General features: G+C 41.8%; 2 protein-coding genes across 9 annotated transcripts in view; one reads left to right on the forward strand and one right to left on the reverse strand.

Moving 5' to 3' along the window:
* The window catches only part of SETD3 (SET domain containing 3, actin N3(tau)-histidine methyltransferase), an 82821-nt gene extending 70817 nt beyond the window's left edge, over positions 1-12004 (reverse strand). Inside the window, exons 1-2 of one of the 5 annotated variants that reach the window (XM_055097999.2) lie at positions 11816-11998; positions 9821-10669 (exon numbers count right to left, since the gene is read on the reverse strand). The gene's annotated coding sequence lies outside the window, so the exon portion shown is untranslated. Of the gene's footprint in view, positions 1-9820; positions 10670-11815 lie in introns of all 5 variants that reach the window. The other 4 variants (XM_003832848.6, XM_003832847.4, XM_008958293.4 and 1 more) reach the window with 4 other exon arrangements.
* An 89-nt stretch (positions 12005-12093) lies between these two features.
* CCNK (cyclin K) overlaps positions 12094-26048 on the forward strand; it is a 30560-nt gene continuing 16605 nt past the window's right edge. Inside the window, exons 1-4 of one of the 4 annotated variants that reach the window (XM_055098000.2) lie at positions 12094-12252; positions 12426-12567; positions 23717-23965; positions 24606-24687. In XM_055098000.2, coding sequence (XP_054953975.1) covers positions 23769-23965; positions 24606-24687 — 279 coding nt within the window. In that variant the 5' untranslated portion in view covers positions 12094-12252; positions 12426-12567; positions 23717-23768. Of the gene's footprint in view, positions 12253-12425; positions 12703-23037; positions 23412-23716; positions 23966-24605; positions 24688-26048 lie in introns of those variants that run through there. The other 3 variants (XM_034938113.3, XM_055098001.3, XM_034938114.2) reach the window with 3 other exon arrangements.

Raw genomic sequence — 26048 nt, forward strand, 5'->3', positions numbered from 1 at the left:
AAGAGCATCTGCACAGGTCTTAGGTCAGGTTACAATCCTCATTTCTGAAGCTTCTACCCAGGTTTCCATCCCCTTGGAACAGACAGGAAATGTCTAATTCCTGCTCCGCGTGACAGACCATTAAAAATATGGTTACAATGATTTGAAAACAAAATACATTCCGTTGACAGTAATTCTACAGTCGAGTACTTGTAACTCCAATTGTTCTCAAGATTTCTTTTTTAAGCCAGAAAACTGCTGGCTCTTAGAATGAGTAACAAACAGGTGTATAATTACAGCAGAGGTGTAACTTCAAAACACACCAGTACATTAGCCCCTGGGAAGGCAGATATGCTAGAATGCAATCTTCAAAAGTCCTGTTGGGTGATGTTTATGCAGTTACTGAAGCCACTCCTAGCTAAGACCCTCATCTCCAGCTCTTTGAATCCCTTCGTGATTCATTTCCCTGCCTACAAGTCCTCCCCGACCACAATGTCAACAGTCAGCCTTAATAAATTGAGGTATAAAATACAAACTGCATAGGCTGGGCGTAGTGGCTCATGCCTATAATCCTAGCACTTTGGGAGGCCAAGGCAGGTGGATTGCTTGATCCCAGGAGTTCGAGACCAGCCTGAAAAACATGGCGAAACCTTGTCTCTACAAAACAATATAAAAATTAGCTGGGCACGGTGGCGCAAGCCTGTAGTCCCCAGATACTCAGGAGGCTCAGGTGGGAGGATCCCTTCAGCCCAGGAGGCAGAGGCTGCAATGAGCTGTGATGGCGTCACTGCACTCCAGCCTGGGTGACAGAGGGAGACCCTGACTAAAAAAAAGAGAAACCTACAAACCGCATAGTGCACGAATTCATGGACTCATTCCCATGCATGCAAGGCCCCAGCCTTGCAGAAGGCAGCAAACACACCAGTCCTTGCCAGCAGTCCTGACGAACCCTTTCACAACCAGTCCTTCCCCCAGTAGCCCACATTTCAACTTCTATTACCATCGATTAGTTCTGCCTATTCTTAAACTTCATATAAGTGGAATTCTACACTGTGTAGGTTTCTTTCGCTCACACGTCTTTCCACAGCTCACGGGATAACGCGTAACCTCCCTAGCAAGGTCTTCGAGGACTGAACTGCCTCACTCTATTTTACATGTCCAGCTTCATCCTACCTTTACACAACACAGCTCCAGGGGACTGCTCATGTTCCTCCCTTTTTCTGGAATGCAGCTATCCCACTGCCTGTCCCCTTGTCTTCTCCTGGCAAGATTTTTCACATACTTTGAGGCTCTACCGAAATGTCCCCTGTGGCATTAAGGGAAACTCTAGACTCTTCCATGCAACCCTCACGCCCAACAAAGTCAGTAAAAAAGGGTCAAACTCAAGGTTATTACAGATGCTAAAGAGTTGGCTTATATTGGGATTCTGTCTTTTGGCAACCTCTTTGGGCTGTTTCTCTCCCACGGGGATACAGGCTATAAGGTAGAAAAAGTGGCTAGCCTAGGTTAGGCAGAAAGAATCTTGTCTTAATTAAGGATGGGGGCAGGGGGGCTGCCTATCCTTCTTCCAGTAAATGTATCTCCCTAGGGCACAGGATCCTAGACCCAAGCCATCTCCTCAGTCTGTTCCCCCCAAAAACAAGTTTCCAGGGCTCTTCCAGTAAGCCTCCCCACTGGCTGGGTCTACCCTGTCCGAGGGCTCTCCTCAGTCCCCTGTACCCTGAATCCCAGGCAGTCGGGCGTGAACTTAAGTCACTGAAGGCAAGTGTTTCTCGGTACCAGTTCTGTAACCCATCTACTATGAACTTGGAACCATCACTGTCTGTAAGATTCCTTTGTCTCTGGGTTCAGTATGGTTTGGCACTAATTCTAGTATTTCTGGGACACCCCTAACTCAAAGCACCTTGAAGGCAGACGCCCTATATGTACTTCGTTCAGCCCTAAAACATCAGGTTTTCATGTGGGTTTGCCAGCTCCCCACATCCCACCTTCCCTCAGCCCCCTGGCCTGGCTGTCATTCCCTGACATACACACTCTTCGCTCTGTTACTTCAGCCGAAATGCCCTGACCCCTTGGTGAGTATATCAGGGTCCTCCACCTAAAATTTACCTGGCTAAAACCCCACCTCACTAACAAGGTCTCCTCACCACACTTCCACAGCACAGTCCCTGAACCTCTGTGACCTCACCCACTGCAGTCTAAACTCTTTTACCCACTGTCTTGTGGCAGAAAAAAAACCAAAGCTTCCATCTCTGTATTACCCATAGGATCTAATATAGTGTCACAGACACATAGAAGGTCAAAATTTGTTGAGTAAAAGAAAATCTTTGGATAGTATATTTGAATATATTGGTGTTACCAATTTTCACATTGCTCCCAACAGTGATTAAACAGTAGTCAAAATGAAACATTTACTGAATATTTAATTCTACTAATGAACTATGATAATTCTTAGAAGTAAAAACATAAATTTATATAGAGAGATGTAGATAATTAGAGATAGATTGGTCATACCATGAAGGACAGGGGTTAGGGTTACGCTTATGTAATATCACACTTAAAAAACGGTTCTGTGGGGCATAGTGGCACATGCCTATCATCCCAGGTGCTCAGGAGGCTGAGGTGGGAGGCTCTCTTGAGCCCAGGAGTTCGAGGCTGCAGCGAGCTATGATCACACCTGTGAATAGCCATTGGGCTGGAGCCTGGGTAACACAGCAAAATCCTGTCTCAAAAAAAACTTTTTAAAAGATGATCTCTTTTCAAAATCCAGTTTTAGCTAGAAAAGCTTTAGGACATTACATTTAATAAGAGAGACTCTGAAAAACACACTGGAATTTTTAAAGCATTATTGGTCTTTAGAAAGCAATAAAGCAGGAATTAGTCTGTTTCTGATAGAAAAGGAAAGCTGACGGCCCAAGCACAGGGAAAAGCTCCATAGGCACTTGTGACCAAGGACACGAGCATCCGCCCATGACCTCCCTGCATCCCCACCATAGCCCACTGAGGCCGGCAGTGACCACAGCCTGTTGTCAGGAGGCTTAGAGAGGGCTGTGACTTGGCCAAGAGACCACAGCTGCCAAGCAGCAGACCCATAGCTTCAAACATGAAATTCTGCATTAGCTCCAGCATATAGGTGGACTCTAAGTATACGCAAGCTTGATTAAACTAAGCTGCACAACGTCTCTCTGCCTATACTATGTTCGCTGTTGCAGAAGACAACAAAATTGGACAAAACCACGCCTGCAGTTCCCAAGGATGAGGCTGGGAAACCAAGACTCACACTCAAAGCAGCATGGATAATTCCTAAAACACGTAAGTAACTAAACATAGAAGGGCAAGAAATAAAGTACAATTCAAGAAGGATGACTAAATTTTAAGATTCAGTGTGAGGTGTTAGTATCCAGTATGTGTGGTTTCCTAAATTCACCCCATATTGCCTTCTTTTAGCAATCAAAAAAGATTCATGCCATGTAAGTTCCCCAACCTTATGGATTTAAATAACTACCCTTTTCATTTATGATTCAAAAGTCTGTTATATACCGTGAATAATTTTCATGATCATTTCAGCTGAATTTGGGGCTAAATTACAAGTTTAAACAAATGAAACACTCAAATAGGTATTCTGAACATACTTCATGCTCTTCATGAAAAAAATATATTAAACATTCATCAATTTCCCACAAAGACCAAATGTTTATTTTCAATAATTATTTCCAATATTTATATTAGGAAAATATAAATGCATACTAAATTAATTATATGTGCATACACATACGAACTCAAGTTAAATTACAGATATTAGCCAGAAGGTACAATGCTAACTCAAAAATTTTTTTCCACAAAGTTTAGACTGAAATCAGGTATAATTTACAAATACTTACTGAATTATCTTAAAGAAAACAGGAAAATAGGACCAAAAAAATGATTTAAATAATACTTAAGACAAAAGAAAATACGAAGAGTAGCAATACAAGATTGATACATGAATTATATAATTATAGTTAGTCATTCAGAGGAAGGGGTATCTATAAAAAGGAACAGCTGAGCCAAGAGTTTCACACATATCTACATTTCTTCACCATCAAGATATTTTTAAAATCTACAGAATCTTCAAACTTTGGCCCTTTAAAACACCACATACCACTTACAAGTCCACCAACAACCTCCCCATCTAACAGACAAGACACACTTTAGAAGACAGAGAAATGAATGACAAACTCAATTATTATTTAAAGTGCTGACTAATATACAGGGGCATCTGTAATCAACCACCACCTCTGCCAATCAAGCGATTCTTTTCCATCTAATCTGAATCATGGAATAAATGGGTCAGGAGAAACAAGAAAGCACATTTAGTGACCTTGGCTAATGTGGGCAGTGGGAGCGGAGGTGGGGTAAGGGGTGCTAAATACCTAACCCATTTTTACAAAGTATAGTTCACACATAATGAACTGATTTGGATGTAATTCACTTGCATTTTTTTTCAAACACTCTAAATGGAAAGGATATTTATTTGTGTATTTCTTGAGTTCCCTCGAAAATGCTGCTTTCAACTAAACAGAACTAGAATAAACATTTTTGATTACACTTATCTGGCAATTTATCCAGGAAACCTTAGCTCAAGCACAGCATCTGTTTTTCAATGTATCCTGCATTGACCCAACTTCACAGCTGGGTTGACTAAGGGAGGGAATGGTCCTAAGGATGGCTTCCTCCACCTCAGGCTCTCAGCTGTAAAGCACACTCGAGAGAGCGTGAGGGCCTAATCTTCATGTAGGAAGAATAGGAAATACTCTTTTCTCACTCTTACTAAAATACTTTGCCGGCCATCAGGATCAGATTACTACATTCAGAATTAAATACACAAATTACAGGATGACGAGTTAGGAAAATGAAGGCACTCCCAAACTGAAAAGGATTTAATTGTACAATGTTTCCTTTCCTACAGACACTGATAAAGTGCCATGGTACCGTGTTAGCTGAAACTTATACATATCAGAAACGTGTTCTGGCTTTGCACAGTAGCAGGGCCTAGTAGCAGCGCCATGCCATACCAACTCATACCAGTTTACACGGCTAACCGGCACCTATCATTCCAATCTTCTAATTAAAAGAGGAACTGGGCCAGGGGCAGTGGCTCACACCTGCAATCCCAGCACTTTGGGAGGCCAAGGCGGGTGGATCATTTGAGGTCAGGAGTTCAAGACCAACTTGGTCAACATGATGAGACCCCCGCCAGCTCTACTAAAAATACAAAAATTAGCCTGGTATGGTGGCACAGGCCCGTAATCCCAGCTACTTAGGAGGCTGATGTAGGAGAAATGTTTAAACCCAGGAGGTGGAGATTGTAGTGAGCTGAGATCCAGCCACTGTACTCCAGCCTGGGCGACAGAGTGAGACTCTGTTTCAAAAATAAATAAATAAATAAATAAATAAAAGAACTGATGTGCCACAATTCAAAAGTACCAAGAAGTCCAGGCAAGCAGGCAGGGAAGAAGGTGGAATTAATTTCAACTCAGTAACTACTTAAGTACCAGGATGTATAAAGATCTATAAATTGCATGCAAATAAAATTTTAATTTGATCAAAATTTAATCTTGATACAGAACAATTTGGGCTGTCCCATATAAGTATTATAACTTGAGATTTTAAAAATACAGTTGTTGGCCAGGCACAGTGGCTCATGCCTGTAATCAATCCCAGCATTTTGGGAGGCCGAGGCGGACGGATCGCCTGAGGTCAGGAGTTCAAGACCAGCCTGGCCAACACAGTGAAACCCTGTCTCTACTAAAAATAGTCCCAGTTACTTGGGAAGCTGAGGTACAAGAATCACTTGAATCCAGGAGGCAAAGGCTGCAATGAGCCAAGATCGTGCCACTGCACTCCAGCCTGGGCCACAGAGCAAGACTGTGTCTCAAAAATAAATAAATAAATAAAAAAGCACAGTTGTTGCTTTTCACAATTTTTTTTTTGCTATTTTTCCACTAACACAATAATTTTAGAAATAACTAAACATTTCTGACTGACTTTTCATTACATAGTAGGTTTTAGTTTTAAACTGCCATTGAATGAAGTTGCAAATAAATTAACATGAGGTTCCTATTTAATGGAAGTTACCAAAATAACCTTTTGTAAAGCAAAAAATCATTGGGTATCATGAATAATCATTTCCCATTATATCTTTCTAAAATAAAAAAGACAATGTTATGTGTGAAGAAACAGCTGTAATCCGTCAAGAAATTACCTTCAAACCACCCACATTCCTTAACATGAGGATTCTGGATTCTAAAACCAAGGAGCAACAGGATTAGAGGAGACCTCTGGGGTTATGTATAGTAACTCTCAATCCCACGCGTGTTTAAGATCATGGTGCCGGATGTTATGGAGCAGTCACGATCAGTACTTCACCTGATCCAAGTCTGAGAAGGATATAAGACAGGCAGGACAGAGAGAGCGTGTTATTCCTGATTAACAAACACAGCCTAAGGCAGATTGCCAAAGCTTCGCCTTTAGGCGGCCAGCAGAGCTGCACGTTCACTTCCAAGGCAATCTCCTGCTTTGTGAGCCCCTCCAGTACCATATTGCAGAGAAGTTCACCATCCTCTCTGACCTGTCAGCTTTTGTGTCTCCCCAAAGTTTTGTCTTCTCCAGGCTTAATGTGCCCCTCATTACTACATATTTCTCAAAAGTGAGCAAAACCACTTAAGCATATTATACTTCAATGAACTGTTTTTTTTTTAAAGTCAACAAAACCCTTCAGATGTGCTCTGAGATGGACTACCCACCTTCCTGGAACTCAAAGAAATTTGACTAATATTCCTAAGACTGCCCTAGCTTTTCTATGAGCCCAGTGAATTCATTCCCTCATTCCTGCACATTTCCTGAGAATCTAATCTCAAACACGAAGATGATGCAACATGGTCCCATAGCCTTTAGGACAAGACAGTAATCAACTAAAGCCTTTCGTGATCTTCAGCAAGATAAATGTGCTATATTCAACAACTGAGTTTTTGAACCTAAATGCAACTATTCATGCTGTCGTGTTCTTTATTTCAGGATCATCCTTGCCATGTCCTGTGTCCTATGGAAGTTCTCCAATATGATCGTCCCCATCACAATCATGTCATTTGGGCATTTATTATATGATCAGGAATTGAGGTAAGCATTTTACACAATATAAGATAGGTATTAACAAGTCCCCTTCACAGATGAGAAAGCTGACGCTTACGGAGACTGATTAATTTATGCAAAATGATAGACTCAGTTTGTGTCAGAGCCTCACCAGCACACCTCAATGACAAATCTTACTGATACTCAATAATATTTCATGAGTTCGGCTCAAAACCAACCCATTTATGAGAGCTCCAAAGGTTCACTGTTATCGCTAATATTCAAAATACTATTCCCTTGCACTGATAAAACATACGCATGTAAAGGTTTTATTTTTTGGCCTTTTAAAAGTATAGTTATTTTGCTGGCTTTGTCCAAATACATAGGAGGAGCTGGCTGCAGGTTAAATTTGGGACATGGGCAAAACTTCCAAAAGAGCTTCCATCCAGTCCACCATACCTGCAATGCCACATTTTTGTTGCAGGGAAAAACGCAGAACCATGAGGTGACCATGACATGCAGCGAAGCTAAATTATTACAAACAACAAATCAAAAATGTTATTAGACACTAGTAAATATTTTATGGTAAAAGCAGCTTTTATAAGTATTTGTCAACACTAATCTTTACTTCCTCTCAAATATGTGTAATAGAAAACTGCTGATATTGAAAAGGCATGTCTATTTTCTGAGACTGAACATTGTAAACCATTTAGTCGGAAGACTTTCTTAGACCTGTTATGTCCTGATGAATTGTATTCTTAAAAAATGGAACGTGAAACTCAGGATCACAGATAGTAATAAACCTAAGTGTATATTTTATTAAGAGTTCTATGTATCATATATTTTTGTCAATTAAAAATTAAAAATAAAAAGTTCCATGTAGACACTTGATTATCTACATTCTCTAGACAATTTTTTTTGTCCTTCTAAAAAACAGTGGAAACATTTCTTCCTGCTCTGTCCCTCTGCCCTCCCCTACTTCCCCATCCCAGTACTGAGGTTAGGCTTGTAAAAGGCTAATGATTCACTTTGGCTTAGTAATCAGTAGATCCCTTTCAAAATCTTAACTTCAAAGATAGATGTGTCTTCCATTGTCAACCAAGACTGTTTGGACTCACTAGTTCACTTCAACTTGGAAAGTACTTGATATAAGAAAAAAAAAATTGCAAAGTCTTAACTTTGGTATTTGAATTTTATAATCATTTGGAATCAGTTTTCTTCCATTCAAATTTATCTCAGTCGAAACTGTTCAATATCTGTGTTTTTATCTCGTTTTTACAGTCTGTTTATATCCAAAACTTAGAGGAGACTCCCAAGTGGAAACGGGGTCAACACAGCTAATCTCTGGCTTGAGTTAAAAAGCAAGACTTCTTAATCTTGCAGATGCTAATTTTTTTTTCAAAAGACTATTAAGTAACTTTTTAAAAAGCCAAGTCTCAGCCCAGTGCGGTGGCTCACGCCTGTAATCCCAGCACTTTGGGAGGCTGAGGCGGGTGGATCATCTCAGGTCGGGAGTTCCAGACCAGCCTGACCAACATGGAGAAACCCTTTCTCTATTAAAAATACAAAATTAGCCAGGCGTGGTGGCGCATGCCTGTAATCCCAGCTGCTCAGAGGCTGAGGCAAGAGAATGAACCCAGGAAGCAGAGGTTGCGGTGAGCCGAGATCACGACATTGCACTCCAGCCTGGGCAACAAGAGCGAAACTCCATCTCAAAAAAAAAAAAAAAAAAAAAAAAAAAAAAAAAAAAGCCAAGTCTCAACTTCTTTGTAATAGGAAAATATATTAATATATTATATATATTAATATTTTGATAGAAATTTTTTACCTTGAGAGTAAATATTATGTAAATTAATTCTATTTGCATATCAAATTAGTTAACCTCTCCAATTTATGAATAGAAAAATGAGATGATAAAAGGAAATCCAATGACAGAAATCCATTGTAAAGGCAACAACAGTGAAAACTATAGAAAACTGAAAAAGCAAGACTCTTTATTCTAATACTCTCGACTGGTTAAATATGACCCAAAACAAACTGTTACCCAGATAACACTTCTACGACTATAGCAGGAGAGAAAAGATGCACGGCTAATCAAAAGATTTTTCACTGATAAAAAAAGGGCCCAAAAATAAGGGTAGGTAATTGAGAAAGCAAATATTATAACTGGCCACAAGCAACATCCAAAGTAACATAAGAATAAAGATAAGTTCACCGTTCTGTTAAAAACATTTAATGCCATAGCAATAAATGACTCCGAGTTCTCTTTGGGGGAACAAAGTCACCACTCCATTCCCAGGACTTCGGTCCAAGGGAAAGAAACACACTTGAAACTCCTCCTCTCCACACCCAACAGAAGCACAAGGCACAGCAGCCAGGGAACAGGCAAACCAGTCTCTAAAGATAAATAACCTCTCAGAGAAGGATATTCATCCAACTACACAAAAGAAAGATACAGTATTACTAGTTACAGTTCTAAACCCTACTTCGGATTTGTGATAAGAAAAAAGACTCTATGTAATTAAAACATTGAAGAAAACTGGTACGCCTCAAACTACACTGACATCTAGTCACAAAGCATTCAGAGTAACCCTGACTTGGAGGTAGGATTTTTGCTCATATTTTTACTACAACTCTACACAGCACAAACTATGCACCTGGTTTTCATTGAATTCAATGATTGTCTACTAAATATTCACTCCAAGCATGCCTCCGTCGCTGATGGTCATACCTTCCCCGGCGCCGTCATCCTGTCATTCTCCTCCAGGCAGGAGAGTACTGTGTTCCAAGGAGGCTGTTGTGACCGTTTATCAGAACTCTCAAAACCAAAACAGTTGTCCAGTGGTTGAGCTTTAAATAGGAAAAATATCTGAGTACAACCTCCATATTTTTCTCATTATCCAGTGGCTTCTAAAGCAAAAGCTTAATTATCATTTAAAATGTGGCCTAAATGTCCATGGCACGGAAGAGCAGCGCAGCAGCCATCACTTTCTTACTGACAGTCACTGTGCTCTTACGAGAAGCTTTCGCTATAACCGTACATACAGACATAAGATGTTCTAATCTTCAAATCCAACACCACTCCAATTCCAGGAAAAAAAAAGCACTGAGATGTTAGCACACTGGAGAAGCAACCATTTTACTCCTTCAGACTACAGTTCCATTTCAGATATTAACTTACAATCACTTGGAGGGCAGACAGGAAAGGGGTAGCAGAAGGCTAAAATCCAAGGTTGTCTGGGGTCCCAATAAAGAGGTTCTGTAGCTGTTTGAGAACTTGGCTTTGCAAACTACTTTCTTAGGCCGAAGAAAAACTCCTCGGTAAACTGTTGGAATTTCACCAAAGAATCAATCACGGCAGCCCTTGGGACTAATCCAGTACTGCTGGACTTTCACGCATGGTAGCCCGTATAAACACAGTACATACAGCAAGGTTCAAGCAAGTCTTGGCAAATTTTAACAGTGGAGAGGAAGACTGCTTTATTTTGCTATATTCTTGGGTTAAATGTATTCGCTTAAAATAATAAACACTTCTCCGAGATTACTGGTTAGTTCAGTTTTGAAATACTGGCAAGGTCATCTGAAGAAGAAAAACGGGAGAGGGAGAGGTATATTTTACATAAGATAAAATTCACACTTTTCAGTGTCCGGTTCTGAGTTTTGACAAACGCATTTATAGCGGCCTCATCAGCACCACAATCAGGCTACGAAGATAGGGGTAACTCTTCGAGGATTCTTAAAAGCAAAATTGATTTGTCAGCATACTTTAAAAGTATTTTTGCTTTTGAAACATCACCTTATTTATTTAGAAAAGCAAAATAACACGGTCCGAGTGGTCCTAACCCGCGAATGCCTTTGCAACACTGAAATGCCCTCCTCCCAACACCGGCCGGGCAGGGGTGAGCCCCGCAGCCAGGGACGCGCGTCACTGTCAGCTCCTTTTCCCAAGTGGAGACGGGGAAAAGACAAGAGTTGCATCGCCGGGCTGGAGCCACGAGGAGGAAGAGTTAACGCCGGAATGACAAACTCTAAAGCACCGAATTGCCTCTCCCTAGTAGGGCACTGCGCGTGTGGAGCACGGCCAGGGGCGCGTGGGAAGAAAGACGACCTATTTCCTACGTCCGTCTTCCTAACTGGACGGCGCGGGAGGAGGCGGAGGCTGGTCCCCGGGCACCCTGGTGGGCACCGAGAACTCGCAGAGAGGAACATAAAACCGCACAGCCTTCCCCGAGCAGCGGGGTGACGGGAGGAAGGAAGGAAATGGGAGCGCGACCCGGCCGCGCGCAGAGCCGAGCCGACTAGCGCGAGGGGCCCGGGCCCCACCCGAGAGCAGGCGCGAGGGCCGGGGACAGGGGGGCAAGCTCGGGGAGAGCGCTGCCTGCACCTGGCACCACCTCGAGACCCGGTGGCGCGGGGCCCGGGAGCGTGGGCGCCAGGGGGACAGGGCAGCGGCGAGCGCGCGCCTCTCGCCCCGCAGGGCGCCCGGGCAGAGGCCGACCGGCGCCCTCCGACCCCGCCGGGCCCTCCTCGCCCTGGCCCCCGAGCGCACACCTGCCCCTTCAAGCCCCGGGGCCACAGCGGCCAGCGGGGACCCTGGCGGGGGCGCGGGCCGGACTTCGGCCGAGGGGCGCTGGCCAGGGCGAGGCACGGCCTCGCAGAGCTCGGAGACGCGGCGCGAGTTTCCCCCGCGGGCCGCGCGGGCGCAGAGACCGCCGCCAGCACTCACCTGCCCGCTTCCCCTAGCGCAGCGGGAACGACGTACTCCGGCCCGGACCCCGCCGTCCGCCTCAACCAACCCCCAGGCGGTGGCGGCGGTGGCGGCGGCGGCGGCCGGACGGGAGGGGCGGGACGGCAGCCTGAGACGGCCGCGCGACCGCGGCCCAACCCTTCTCCTCCCGCCCCGGACCCCGCCCCCGGGCCGCCGCCGCCGCCGTTCATTGGCCCACGCCTCGGACGCATGGGCGCGGCCCCGCCCCGCCACCCAGCCGGCGTTCCGTTCGGGGTCCTCCCCAGCCAGTGGGCTGGCAGCTCCCGGGGGCAAGAGCGGCCGGCTCAGCCGCCGCCAACCACGATGTCGCAACTGGCTGCGTTCGCCCCCGCCAGAGCTTTGATTGGACGAATCTCGACCCGGGCCCCGCCTACGCGCCCAAGTTCCGTTAGCAGGTTCGGTTGCTCCAGAATGCCTTTTCGCCCCGAGGGGCGGGACCGACGGGATGGGCCCTGTGGCTGGCTCCTCCCTCTGTACGCAGCAGCCACTGACCCGCGGGGCGGGCGGGGAGGAGAGCGGCGGCTCGTTCCTCTTTTGAGAGCTCTGCTTTCTTCCCATTGGTTGACAGGCATCCTACTCTCTCCGCCCCTCCGGTCGCTTGGTGGCGTCTCAGGACGCAGCGTGATGACGTAGATCCCCGACATTCCATATACAAAATGGCCGCAGTCGGCAAGGAGAGACGTCGCTGAGGGGCTTGCCTGAAGCGAGGGGTGAGTGACCCACCGACTGAGGGCAGCGCCGCCCACCTCCCGCGTATCTGGAGGTCGGAGTAGGTTATGGCCAACCGCCGCTATCCACTGGCGTAGTCTCTCTTTCCGGATTCTGCCTCCCTCCGCTAACCTCCGGTACACATTGAACTTTGCGGGCGACGCGGGGTTGTGGGGCGGGCGTGTAGAGAGGGTCTGAGGCGCCGGGGCGGGGCAGGGAGGCCGGACTCACCCTAGAACTGGTAGCGGCCCTCGCACTGGGGGGCAGTCAGAGTTGGGGAACTTTCTAGGGGTTGGGCAAAAGGGGCAGCGGTGTTAACCGCGCACACTCTCACAGCCACAGACTTCTCATATCTCCCCGATTATTTCGCGGCGTATTAGTCCCAACCTTGGCTAGGCCTGAAACTTTTTGGAGGTTGTTCCGTGTCTAGGGTACTCCGACTTTGGAGTTTTGAAGAGCCACGTAACGACGGTGCGGCTAAGATGAGGAAAAGGCACTTCCGGGATTAGATTTCGTTCTTGCCGAGACATCATCTTTACGGACCCGCTCCTGGTGGTTGATTTGGTTTGTTATGAGAGAAATTGTTCTTTAGAAAATTGGAGCGTAAGTCTAGAGGTTATGTGACAGCTCCTAAACGATTGTCTGCCCAAGATAGGCTCGGTAATGCTCCCTAAATTTAGACTGCCAGTTAAACGGAGCTTTCGCTAAGTCATCTGAGGTTAGGAACTATTTCTAAGAGCATTTCTTAAGGGTGGTCTTCTGTGTTTTTAAGAGAAACTTGGTGATGTTTGTGTATCTCGATCTAAATCGCTGTTTACAGATACCTAGCACAATGCCTTGCAGTTGTAGGTGCCCGCTAAAGGTTTGTATGAATGATGTTGCTAGAATGAAAGCGAGGAGCTTTCAGCGCCTAGAACACTGCCTGACGTTTAATAAGCCCTCTGTATTGCTGAATGAAAGAATGGATGGATGATTGGTAGTGGTAGTAGTATTGATAGACATTTGGATTAAAGTTGTGCCCTTAGGATGCTTACCTGTTAAATAATCTTGACTATGAATATAATAATTATCCAAGATTGTCTTATTCAGAGTGACTACCGCTGGTGTCCTTTAGGGTTTTTTTCCCTCTTTTATCTCATTTCGATTATATTGTGATGCATTATTCAAGCATATTAGTTGATTTCTGGGCAAATTCTGTTTAAATTTGTTCCATTTTGAAAATGTAGTTTGCACTAACAAGCAATAAAAACTATTCGAGTTGTTAATGAGGTTCTTAAATTTTAAATGCTGTTTCTAAAATTGAATGTCATAAAGAAAAATTGGTCATAGCTGTGGCCTATAAAATGGGCTAGTTCATTTCAGGACATTATATTTGAAAGCAGTGACTCTGCTGAGTGTCTGAAAGGGAGGACAGTGTTTTCTGCTTGTTTTCTTTAAAATTGGATAAGGACAAAAAAATCTAGAGGAATTAAATTCAAGGTAATTGAGGAGATTACAGAGTGATCATATTTTGAAGCTCAGGTGAATTGTATACCAGAGTATTTGCAGATGACTTTATAAAATCGTTATTCTTAGATTTTGAAAAATCCTAAAAGTACAGTTAATGATAGAAGACTAGAATCTGGTAAATGTCTGTTTTCACATAGAACCGTTCGATGGCTCTTGGCTACTAGGAACCTATTAATAATCTGTTTTAGAATTTTGTTGGAAGAGCCAACAAGTTTATGAGTACTTGGGAAAGGAGAGCTGATTCCCTCAAGCCAGCAGAGCTTCAGTGAGAAAAGGCCAGGTGAGGCCAGAGGTGGTGGCTCACGCTTATGATACCAGTACTGTGGGAGGCCAAAGCTGGAGGATCACTCAAGCTCAGGAGTTCAAGACCATCCTGGGCAACATAGTGAGACCTCACCACTACAAAAAAAAAATCAAAAAATTAGCCAGATGTGGAGGTGCATGCCTGTAGTAGCTACTTGGGAGACTGAGGCAGGAGGATCACTTGAGTCTGAGAGATCAAGGCTGCAGTGAGCCGTGATCGGGTGACTGCGCTCCAGCCTGGGCGACAAAGCAAGACCCTGTCTCAAGAAAAAGCCAGGTGACACAAATCATATTTCCTTTTGTTACAGTTTACTAGACTGGTGGTGATTGGGGATTGCTGGACATAAGTTCATTTAAGTTTATTTAGGACATAGTCTTCCAACAAGATTCTAATACTGTGTGTAGACACAAGAGTTAAATGTGCATTGGATAAGGTGTGGTTAGATGGATTTATATCCATGCAAATTACCAAACCCGAAATGTTGATTAATGAGTTGATGTAAGCCTGGGGAGATGTCTTTGGAGATATGCTACAGGACTCTGGTCTTGCCCTTACTCGGATTAACACTTTCTTAATACCAACTTTAAATAGATAAGCAGCATGATTCTCAAGTTAATAAATGCACTCAAACCATGTAGTGATAATGAGCACATTAGATGACACTCAGAAATCAAAGATTTCTTAAAGGCTGAAATATAATAATAGGCCAGAACTGGCCAGATATAAATTTACTAGGTGAGATTGTCTCAAAAAAAATTAAAAATAATAAATTTACTTGGTGTGATTACATTTACAAAACCTGAGTTTTCCTGGCTTGACAAAAGTGGTTCTAGGATGTAATGTTCCACTTAAACAGAAGAAAAGCAGTGTCTAGATTGAGGGAAGGCAGTATCTTGGTATAAAGTAAGACTAGTTGTGATGCTGCTTGCTAGCTGTGAATTAGGTTTTTTCCTGTCTCTGCCTCCATTTTCTCAGTGATAAATTGTGAGGATAAGAAAACTAGCTTGCAGACATGCTGCAACGCAGCAGACACACAATGGACATGTTACTGCATGTTAGTTACCACCCCCCTCCCATGTGCTATGCACATCATATCTGTTTTGATTCCTAATATTTAGGGAGGACTTGAAACACTAAAAAAAAAAAAAAAAAACATGATGAGAAAAATGGTTAGATTTGTTTACCCTAGAGAAGAGAATGTAAAAATTGCTTTTACCTGTTTGAAAGACAATCAATAGATAAGGGAAATGTATTTTCAGGGCTTAGTTTAAGGACCCTGGTAGAAGTTAAAGAGTCGCTAAAAGGTAGATTTCATTCATGCATTATTTTATGCCATCTGTGTAGCAGATCTAGGGGATGAACAGGACAGATAAAAATCAATATAGGAATACAGGAATTATGTGAACACCAGTTATTGATACCCAGCAATGCCATAGGCTGTTTTGTAAACTAATGAGGTTTCATTGATAAGTGGCCAAATATTACTAAGAGGGGATTTCGATACTGGGTGAGATAATTGAGTGGTGACATTTACTATTGTTTCCGTAATTCTAAATGTTGAAACTATATTTAGTCTTTTATGATGTAAAATGATATTTATGAAGCACATTCCTGAAAGGTGCTGCTAAAATGCCTTGACAGGTTGCTTGTTTATGGATTTTCATTTTGCAGAGTTCATAAATCTCAGTCATTTTCAGAGGAATCACAAGCTACTAATGAGAAAACTTACAACTTTAGGGTCTTGTGAAAAAATAATTGAAGAGTAATAGGGAACAGGTTTATAGACCTGAGGCAAAAACTTTTTCAGGGAGTTCTACAATTTTCAGGACTGTCTCTATTCTGTTTATGTCCATAATATTTTCACTACATTTCATGAATTGTTTATATTCTGCCTTGGAACCTAAAGGGACCAGGAGTTTGGCCAGTTACAGAAGGTAAAACAATTGAATATACTTACGATTTATCCACTTGTGGACCGAGGTTCTTTTCCATTCCAGTTTCATCCCTACTGGGTTATTCCTAACACTGTTCCCCGTTCTGCCCCTTTCCCCTCAACAGATATCTTGGCATCATACTTCCTAGAGAATGTGGAGGTACTCTTGAGATTTTTTAGTTACTTCCTCCCCCTTAAAAGATTATTTAAAAATATCTTTCTCAAACTTTTCCTTCCATTCTCAGGGGAAGAAAGAGCTTTCTTTCTAAGGTTAACTTTCTTGCTGTGCTTTTTATTATCCCTTGACCAGTTAGCCTCCCTTGTTCTGACTCCTCTAGTGATTCCTTTTTGTTTTTACTGGCTGCAGACATTTTTCATTCTCCTTTATGCTGAAAAATATATAAAAACCAAAACAATAACAAAACCTACTCCCTACTATTCCCTGTTACTCTCTTTGAGAACAGATGCCTCAAAAGAATAACCTATTTCCAGCCAGGCACGGTGGCTTATGCCTGTAATCCCAGCTACTCAGGAGGCTGAGGCAGGAGAATCACTTGAACCCTGGAGGCGGGAGGTTGCAGTGAGCACCACTGCATTCCAGCCTGGATGACAGAGGGAGACTCTGTCTCAAAAAATTAAAAAATGAATAAAAAAGAATAACCTATTTCCCAGTCTGTTCGTTCTTTACCACCCCTTGCAGTTTCTACACCTTCTGCCCTATTGCACTTCTAAAAATGTTATTTTATTTATATGTGTATATATGTATTTTCTTGAAATATAATCCTATACCGTACAAATTACCCATTTAAACTGTACAAATCAGTCGTTTTTAGTATTTGCAGAGTCATGAAACCATCACAATTTTCAGTGTCTCTAATAAACAACTAATCACCAATTAAAGTAAACTTTCCTTAGTTCCTTGTCCTTTAACTTTTCTTTAGCATTTGTCACTGTTGACTACCATCTCTGGTTTAAAGCTGACATCCCATGGTTTGTTTTGCAACAAAGGATGCAAATTTCCCTACTTCTTGGACCAATCTTTTTCCCTTTCTCTAATTTGGTGATTCTTAGTCTGCAAGTGGGTAAATCATAAGTACATTCAAGTCTGTTTTACCTTCCTGTCACTGGGCAAACGCTCGCCTTTGGTGATTCTTCCTACTTGGTACAAGTTCACAGAGTTCTGTACCCAGACCCCTTCCTTCTTCACTCTCCATCCCTCCATCCGTCAACTTGACTTTATAGTTATCACCTCTGTGTAGATGAACCCCAAGTAGATATGTTCTGTAGAGACTTCAACTGGCCTATTTATCTGTCTGATAGATATTTCCACAAAAGGATCTTAAAGTTCTTCAAGCTTAGTATTTATAGAGCCAAATTCTTTTCCTCCCTCCTTATCAAAACCAGCTTTTTCTCTTGTCTTATCCATTTGTCTTTTTAGTATCACCCTCTGTGTCAGTCAAACTTGAAATCATCTTTTTCCATTCTTTGCCTCATGGCCAATTATGACACACACACCCCTTGTTCCAGCTGCCATTGTGTGGAGACAGGTGTATTAGGCATTACTTGAACTGCTACTATAATCTCCTAACTCTTCCTCTTTCTGCATACCTCTAAACAGCCCTTACCTCATTATGTTCTCTCCCCTTACATGCGTTATTATTTGTGGCACTTAAGATTCCCTGACAAATATTCATATATTTCTTTCTTATTGTCTCTCCCACTAGAATGTAAGCTTCCTGGGGCAAAGACCTTACTTATCTTGATCCCTGTCATGCCATTAAGGCCTGGCTCATAGTAAATGCTCAGGAAATATTTAAATGAAAAAGTACATGGAAAACTGTTAGGCGTATGTATATTAAAGTAGCAATTCCCAACTGTGAATAAATTGCTAAGATGTGCTAAGATATTGATTCCCTCAGCCAACTGTCCAGTTGCCTTCTGTTCTATAAGAATATATGTACATGTTTAACACTTATTAATAATCAAACACCAGAAACGTTTACATGCCCAAACAGTAGAATGTATAGATAAAGTGTGTTGCATTCATAGGATATAACTGTACTGTACAGCAGACTTTCTCAGCTTTGGCACTATTGACATGTTGGACCAGATAATTTCTTGTCATGGGGGATTGTTCTGTGCACTGAGGACATTCAGCAACATTCCTGGCCTCTACCCACACTAGATGCCAGTGGCAACCCCCCAGTTAGGAAAACCACAAGTGTCTTCAGACATTGCCAAATGTCCCCTGGGGGGCAAAATTGTCCCAGGTTTAAAAACCACTGCTCTGCGGCAGTGAGAATGAACAAATACTGCTTTATGCAACAATAGGAATGAATCCCACGAACTTAATATTGAGCAGAAGAAACCAAATGTAAAAGTGGTACTGTGTCATTGCACAGTCCTTCAAAAACAGGCAAAACAAATTGATGGAAATAGAGGTCAGAATAGTTATCTTTGGGAGGATAGTCACTAGGAAAGAACGAAGAGAGCTTCTGGAATGTTGGTACTCTTCTCTTTCTCAACTGAATAGTGTTAACACAGGTGTGTTTACTTTGTGAATAACAATCAGCCATACACTTACAATTAGTTCACTTTTCTTTTTGTATGCTATAATTCAAATCACAATGTTGTAATTTATGAAAGCAGTACCCACACATAGGCAAGTATTCCTTGGCTATCGAGGGATTGATGAAGATAAGGAGTCCTCCTGGTCTCCTATTCAGTCTCATCTGACTTTTTCCCCAACTTTTTATTGTATGAAAGAATAGTGCAATGACAGCTTATTTACCTGTGGACACATGTTCGTTTTTTGCCATGTTTACTGTGTGGTTGTGTTTTAGCTGAACCATTTGAAAGTAGGTTGCAGACATCATGACACTTTACCCAAAATACTTCAGCCTTTATCTGCTAAGAATAAAGTCATTCTCCTGTGTAATCACAATATCATTATTACCCCCAAAGAAAATTAACTGACAGTAATTCCCTCCCTAATACCCTCTAATATACAATTCATACTTAAATTTTTCCAAATTGTTTGAAATTTCTTTTTTTTTAAAAAAAAAAAAAGCAGGATCTAATCAAGGTTCACACATTGCATTTTGTTGTAGCCCTCTTTAGCCTTTTTAAATCTAAGACAGTCTCTCAAAATGTTTTTTCATAACACTGTTTTGAAGAGACTGGGTCAGTTGTTGAGTAGAGTGTCTCACCTTCTGGATGTGACTGATAGTTTCCATGTTGTGCTTTTTTCACTTACTCTTCTACCACCAGTATTTATTGTAAACTGGAAGTTCGGTCAAAAGTTTGCTTAAATTTAGGTTAAGCTTTTGGGGGACAAGAATACTACATAGGTAGGTGATGTTTACTTCACATTGCATCACATCAGAAGCCATGTAATGTCAGGTTTTCACCCTATTAGTGATGTCAAGTGTGATCATTTTGTTAAGGATCAACTGTATTTTTTTTACAGTAGTTAATATCTGTGCTAGCAAAGTCGCATTTATTATCAGTAGCATTTTATTATCAGTAGTTATCAGTGCTAGCAAAGTATTATTCTCTATATATATTAATATTATGGACACTTGGATTGTATATTCACTATTTTATGATCAACCACAGTTATTTTTCTTTTTGCTATTCAAATTACCTTGGATTAGTCCAGGGGGCACCCATCATGGTGGCTCCTGTGTCTTTTTTTTTTTTTCCCTAGCAAATCATTCCTTCAGCAGTCCTGTGTCTTTTGATAAGCTTTGATTAGTCTGAGTACATCCCAGGCAGGCTCCAACCCCAGACTGGAAAGAAACCTGCTTCCTTTTAGAGGGTATTGGTATTGAAAAAGTTAAGATTTCAGAATTAGGAGTGTCATTCCTTCTTGGTACTTGAAAAGGAGAGAAATGGGGTACATATATATATATATATTTTTTTTTTAACCATGATTTATTTTGATATCTTCAGTTAAAGTTTAACATTACAGATTTGTTTCTTAACATTTGGTTTTCTGCATGTGTGCATTTGTTTTCTTTGCACTGAAAATCTTGGTTCCTAACAACATTAGCATTTACATATTTGCTTTATTCCACAACATGCAAAAAAAAATGTGTTTGAAAATTACAACATTAATGACACTACTAACAGTACACTAATGAAGTTTTAAATTTTCCTTGGGGCCAGCCACTGTGGCTCATACCCATAATCCTAGCACTTTGGGAGGCTAGGCGGGAGGATCGCTTGAGGCCAGGAGTTCGATGCTGCAGTGAACTAGGATCATGCCACTGCACTTATAGCCTGGGTGACAGAACAAGACTCTGACTCTAAAATAAATAAGTAAGTAAGTAAATAAATAAACAAATAAATAATTCTTTTCAGTTATTTTTGTCCTTAGAATATATCTCACTAAGCATGTAACAATATCAGAAATTACTTGGAAGTAAGTTTCTGTGTGATTTTGTTGCCCATTTGGTTTGAGTTTTAGGATTTGCTTTTTTATTTTTAGTTAAGTGTATGAGTACGTTAAATATTTACATGATTCAAACATCAAAGTTATAAAAGTACTCTGCAGGGAGTCAAGCTGAAAGAGCACCTAATGGCCACATTGGAATAAGTTGAGCAACAAAATAAATAATGATAGTATTGGATTATAACCCAAAGAATAAAATACTCATGTCTGTACTAAAGTAAATAAACAAATGGGAGAGAAGAAACAAATATTAACAAAATGATTCCAAATAATAAATGTTGAAGCAGTGAAGGAAATAGAAAGTCACCATTAGAACACCACAGTTGTAATCGTCTCAGGTGAATGCTAAAATTAGTAGATGAAACTTGAAGGAGAAACAGACATTTGTATAGTATTTTGCATTGTAAAATATTTCCCCCAAAATATTTACTTACTAGTGGGTGGTTTTAACATATGTCCACAATTTCTTTGATATCTCTGCCTCCAGAAAGTAGAGCTTAATTCCTTTACCCTTGAGTGTGGGCTGGACCTCGTGACTTGCATCTAAGGAATAGAAGATAGGAAGGGAAAAATAATAATTTACAGTGAGAAACCTGGTAGACTCCATCTTAACCAAGAGCTCATGGTTAACAGCAGTAAGTTGTTCTGATATCACCTGCACCCAAATATGATGTGTAGTTAATAGTGGTTATACCAAAGTTAATTTCTTTTTTTGGATAAATGAACCATGGTTATGGAAGATATTTACATTGGGGAAGCTAAGTGAAGGGTATAGACAAAACTCATCTATCTTTACAGCTCTTCTGTAAACGTACAATTAGTTTAAAATAAAAGCTTTCATAAAAAGGCAAAGCTGTGTAAAAAGATATATACATAGAGAAGTCTTGTTTCCATTCCTGTCTTTTCCATCCTGTTTTTCCCCATTCCTTATTGGTAATTATTTTTTGAATTACTTTAAAAAAATAGAGATGTCTGGCTGGGCGCGGTGGCTCACACCTGTAATTCCAGCACTTTGGGAGGCCGAGGCAGGCGGATCACGAGGTCAGGAGCTCCAGACCATCCCGGCTAACACGGCAAAACCCCATCTCTACTAAAAATACAAAAAAATTAGCCAGGCGTGGTGGCGGGTGCCTGTAGTCCCAGCTACTCGGGAGGCTGAGGCAGGAGAATGGCGTAAACCCAGGAGGCGGAGCTTGCAGTGAGCCGAGATCATGCCACTGGCACTCCAGCCTGGGCAACAGAGCAAGACTGTCTAAAAAAAAAAAAAAGAGATGTCTGTTTTTTCCCCTCCTTTGTTACATAGATGCTAACAGACTGTGTACACTATCCTATACCTTGATGATCTGGAAATTTCTCCATCCAGTACTTAACGATGTTTCTCATTCTTTTTAATAGCTGTGGGGTATGCTATTGTGTGCATGTGTCATATTTTACTCAGCCAGTCCCCTGATGATGGACGTTTGGGTTGTTTATGGTTTTGCCATTATAAATAACACTACAGTGAATAATCTTGTGCACATGTTGTTTCATAGTTGTGACATTTCATAGTTAGGACAATATTTTCAGAGTCGATTCCCAGCAGTGGGAATCCTGGGTCAAAGAGCAAATGCATGTGTAATTTTGTTGGATATCGTCAACTTCTCTGTGACAGTTGGACCATTTTGTACTCCCACCAGAAGCTTATAAGATCACCTGCTTCTCTATAGCTTTGCCAACAGAGCAAATTGTCAAACTTCGGGATTTTTGCCAATCCAGTAGGTGAGAATTGTATCTCAGTGTGATGTCTGATTATGAACAGGTCATATTTTCTGAGGTTTTAATTAACTGGTCTCCCCCGCCCTTTGAACAGTGCCCAATTTAATCAGTCACACACAAAAATGTAAATTATTAGTTCAAGCTTTTCTCCAGGTACTTAATTCTTCCTCTTGGAGGGAAGATCAGATTTCCTTCAGAGCTACCAGGTGCAAGGAGGAGAATATTCAGCCCCACCATGTCACCTTCCCCACCAGAAATGAGGCAGATACACAGAAAAGGTTAGGTTTCCAGATGAACTGGTGGGAGCCCTGGCCCAGAACCTGGCCACAGAGCTGCTGTTTTCTTGCTAACCAGACTAACCTGGCTCCAGCCAGCTCTTTCAGAACCCTTTTGATACCTTATTTGAAAGTATCTGCTGTCTCTGATCCAGGTTACGAATGACTTATTTCTAACAGTGGTCTCTAGATGAGATCCTTCGTTGTTGTTGTTTTTTTCTTTTTCTTTCTTTCTCTCAGCATGGAGCTTTTGGAGAGTGTCTTTATTCTGACTGAAAGAAAAGGAAGAGGATGAAAAAGCAAGAACAGTTTAAAGGAGCTCTTCTCTCATGGACCGCTTCCATCCACCCACTCCCCAAATCACAAGATGCACATTTGGTTTACATCAGTGAATTCAGTGATTTGTGCAGATGTGAATTAACCCAATCCCATGACTTGTCTAAGTGAAAGTGCCTCCATGGAATAAACTGAAAAGGGGTGCTGGATGGAAGAGATGGTTAGTTTTAGAACATAAATCTTTGTCAAGATTAAGACAGGCCCAGGTTTTGCTGAAGAATGGAATCTGGACCAGCGTTAGAGGACCTGTATGTCTAGTGAAGAAAAACCAGAAGAAAGTGAGATGTACTTCGTTTCTTCCAAAACTTTGTCAAATAAGGTTAACCCTTTAATCTCAAGAGAGAGGGAGGAAATACTCTTATTTTTAAACTACCATGAAATTTGAGATTTATTAATATTAGTACTGGGGTCATCTTACAGTATTGTGTTAAATTGGCTCTGGAGTTAGCCCGGGCTTGTAACTGGCAATTGACAGTGTGGTTTCTATAGGAAATAGTGATCCCAAACCAGGTACAATCTATGATTCTAGATTGCTTATAGTATGGAGTATTCCTTTCCAACTTTGCTTTTCTCTTTCTCATAGGATTCTAACATTTTCAGAGAACCTTTTGGAAAGAACAAGTCTACTTCAATAAATGAAGGAGAATAAAGAAAATTCAAGCCCTTCAGTAACTTCAGCAAACCTGGACCACACAAAGCCATGTTGGTACTGGGATAAGAAAGACTTGGCTCATACACCCTCACAACTTGAAGGACTTGATCCAGCCACCGAGGCCCGGTACCGCCGAGAGGGCGCTCGGTTCATCTTTGATGTGGGCACACGTTTGGGGCTGTATCCTGACTCTCCTTGGAATCTGTTACAGATAGGCTCCCCACTCACCACCAAGAAATAATTAGATTCTGTAGACAAAATATATAGTAATTTCTCTGTACCAGAGCAGTTCTTAAATATCTGTTTGAATGTTGTTTCTGGTGGGGTTTTTTCTCTTTCTGGTTTGTCATTTTAAAGGTGTAGACTTAGCCACTGAGGAGGTGGCCAGCCAGGAGGATATGAGGCACCCATTAGGATCACAGTTGAGGCTGGGCACAGTGGCTCATGCCTGTAATCCCAGCACTTTGGGAGGCCTAGGCAGGAGCATCCCTTGAAATCTGGAGTTCGAGACCAACCTGGGCTGCAGTGAGCCAAGATCACACCACTGCACTCTAGCCTGGGTGACAGAGATGCTGTCTCAAAAAAAAAAAAGATCATAGTTGAAGTGTTTCTAAAGGGTGTTAAAAGTATAAAACTTCAGCTTGCTAATTCTTGTACCAGAATTCTGACACCCTGAGATTCCCATCTCGTTACTTTGCCACTAATATTGTTTACTTTACCATTGATTTTGTTGTTGTTGTTTGTCTTTTTGTTTTTCTACATTTAACTAAGAGTATAACCTGTAAAAGTTATTGGTTAGAGTCCTTAACCAGAACAACAGACACTATGATACCCTGGCAACTGGAATAATTTATTTTCATCGCTTCTATATGTTTCATTCCTTCAAGCAATTCCCAAGATATGTAAGTGTTTGAATTTTATTATAATTCTCTGTCATATGTTATTATTTCCACACAGTTTGGTGGACTAATTATAAGCTCTATTTTTCTCATATTTTCCAGAAAGTATTTATTTTTATATGGTATATACTGCATATAAACAAAATCAAGTTTGAACTTTTTTTATTCCAATTAGCCATGTTCAAATCTTTTCACTTAGGCCAATATGGACCATAGTCATATTGCGCTTTGTATGAAAGTTTACTCCCGTGGTACCTTTCCCAGCATAAATTTGGGCTTATAATTGAGACTCAACAAAGACCAAGAAAGCAAAATGGAACAGAAGTTGTCTATGCCATATCACTCATTCTTCGGTTACTCCTCAAGACGTGCATTGTGTCTTACTCTGTGGGAGATAGAGTAGCTTTCAGTCCAGGATAAGTGGTATAACATGCACAGAACACATGATGGAAAGTGAGGCCATCGGAAGATACTGATAAAAGAGTTGTGGCATTCAAGGAGGAGACAACTTACATCTTGGAGAGAGCAGGGAAAGTGCTAGGAAGAAGGTGCCAGCATTAAGGTAAGCCTTAAACGTACATAGGGCATAGCCATGCCGTGATGGGCTAGGTCAGTGGTCCAACAGAAGCTAGCATAAGCAGAGGCAGGGGGAACCATGTGACACATTGTCAGCCCAGCCAGGAGCTTGATTTGGCAGGAAGGAAATGATGAGACCCTGGGTGGATAGGTAGACTGGGTCAGACCACGATAAGCCTCGAATGCCAGACTTCAGAAATTTGGCTTCAGTGGGTGAACAGTGCAGTAATTAAAAGGTTTCGTGAAAATGACAGACTTAACATTAAAGTCATTGTGTTGATTTGTTAGCTAAGATTTTAGTTAGATTTATATACATACCTTCCTCACTGGTTGTGAAGTTCTTGAAGAAGGAGACCATGTTGGAATCAGTTTTGTTCCCCCGGCAGAGTGTCTGACATCTAGTGTGATCAGGATTATGTGAGGAGAGTGGCATGTAGGAAGGATTGGAGTGGGCAAAGAGAAGCTGAAGACAGAGCAGTTCAGACCCCAGTGATATAGGGACTGAACTAAGGTTGAGGCAACTGGAGGGACAGTTTCTTCATCCATTCAGGCTGCTATAACAATATGCCTTAGACCCAATAATTTACACACAGCAGAAACTTAACTCTTCACAGTTGTAGAGACTGGGAGGTGTAAGATCAAGGTGCTGGCAGATTCTGTGTCTGGTAAGGGTTTGTTCCTCATAAAAGGGCTCCTTCTTGCTGCATCCTCAAATGGTGGAAGGGAGGAACAAGCCCCTTGGGCCTCTTTTATAAGGGCAGTAATCCCATTCAGAATCACTTCCCAAA

This window comes from Pan paniscus, chromosome 15, assembly GCF_029289425.2.
Source record: "Pan paniscus chromosome 15, NHGRI_mPanPan1-v2.0_pri, whole genome shotgun sequence".
Classification (NCBI taxonomy): Eukaryota; Metazoa; Chordata; class Mammalia; order Primates; family Hominidae; genus Pan; species Pan paniscus.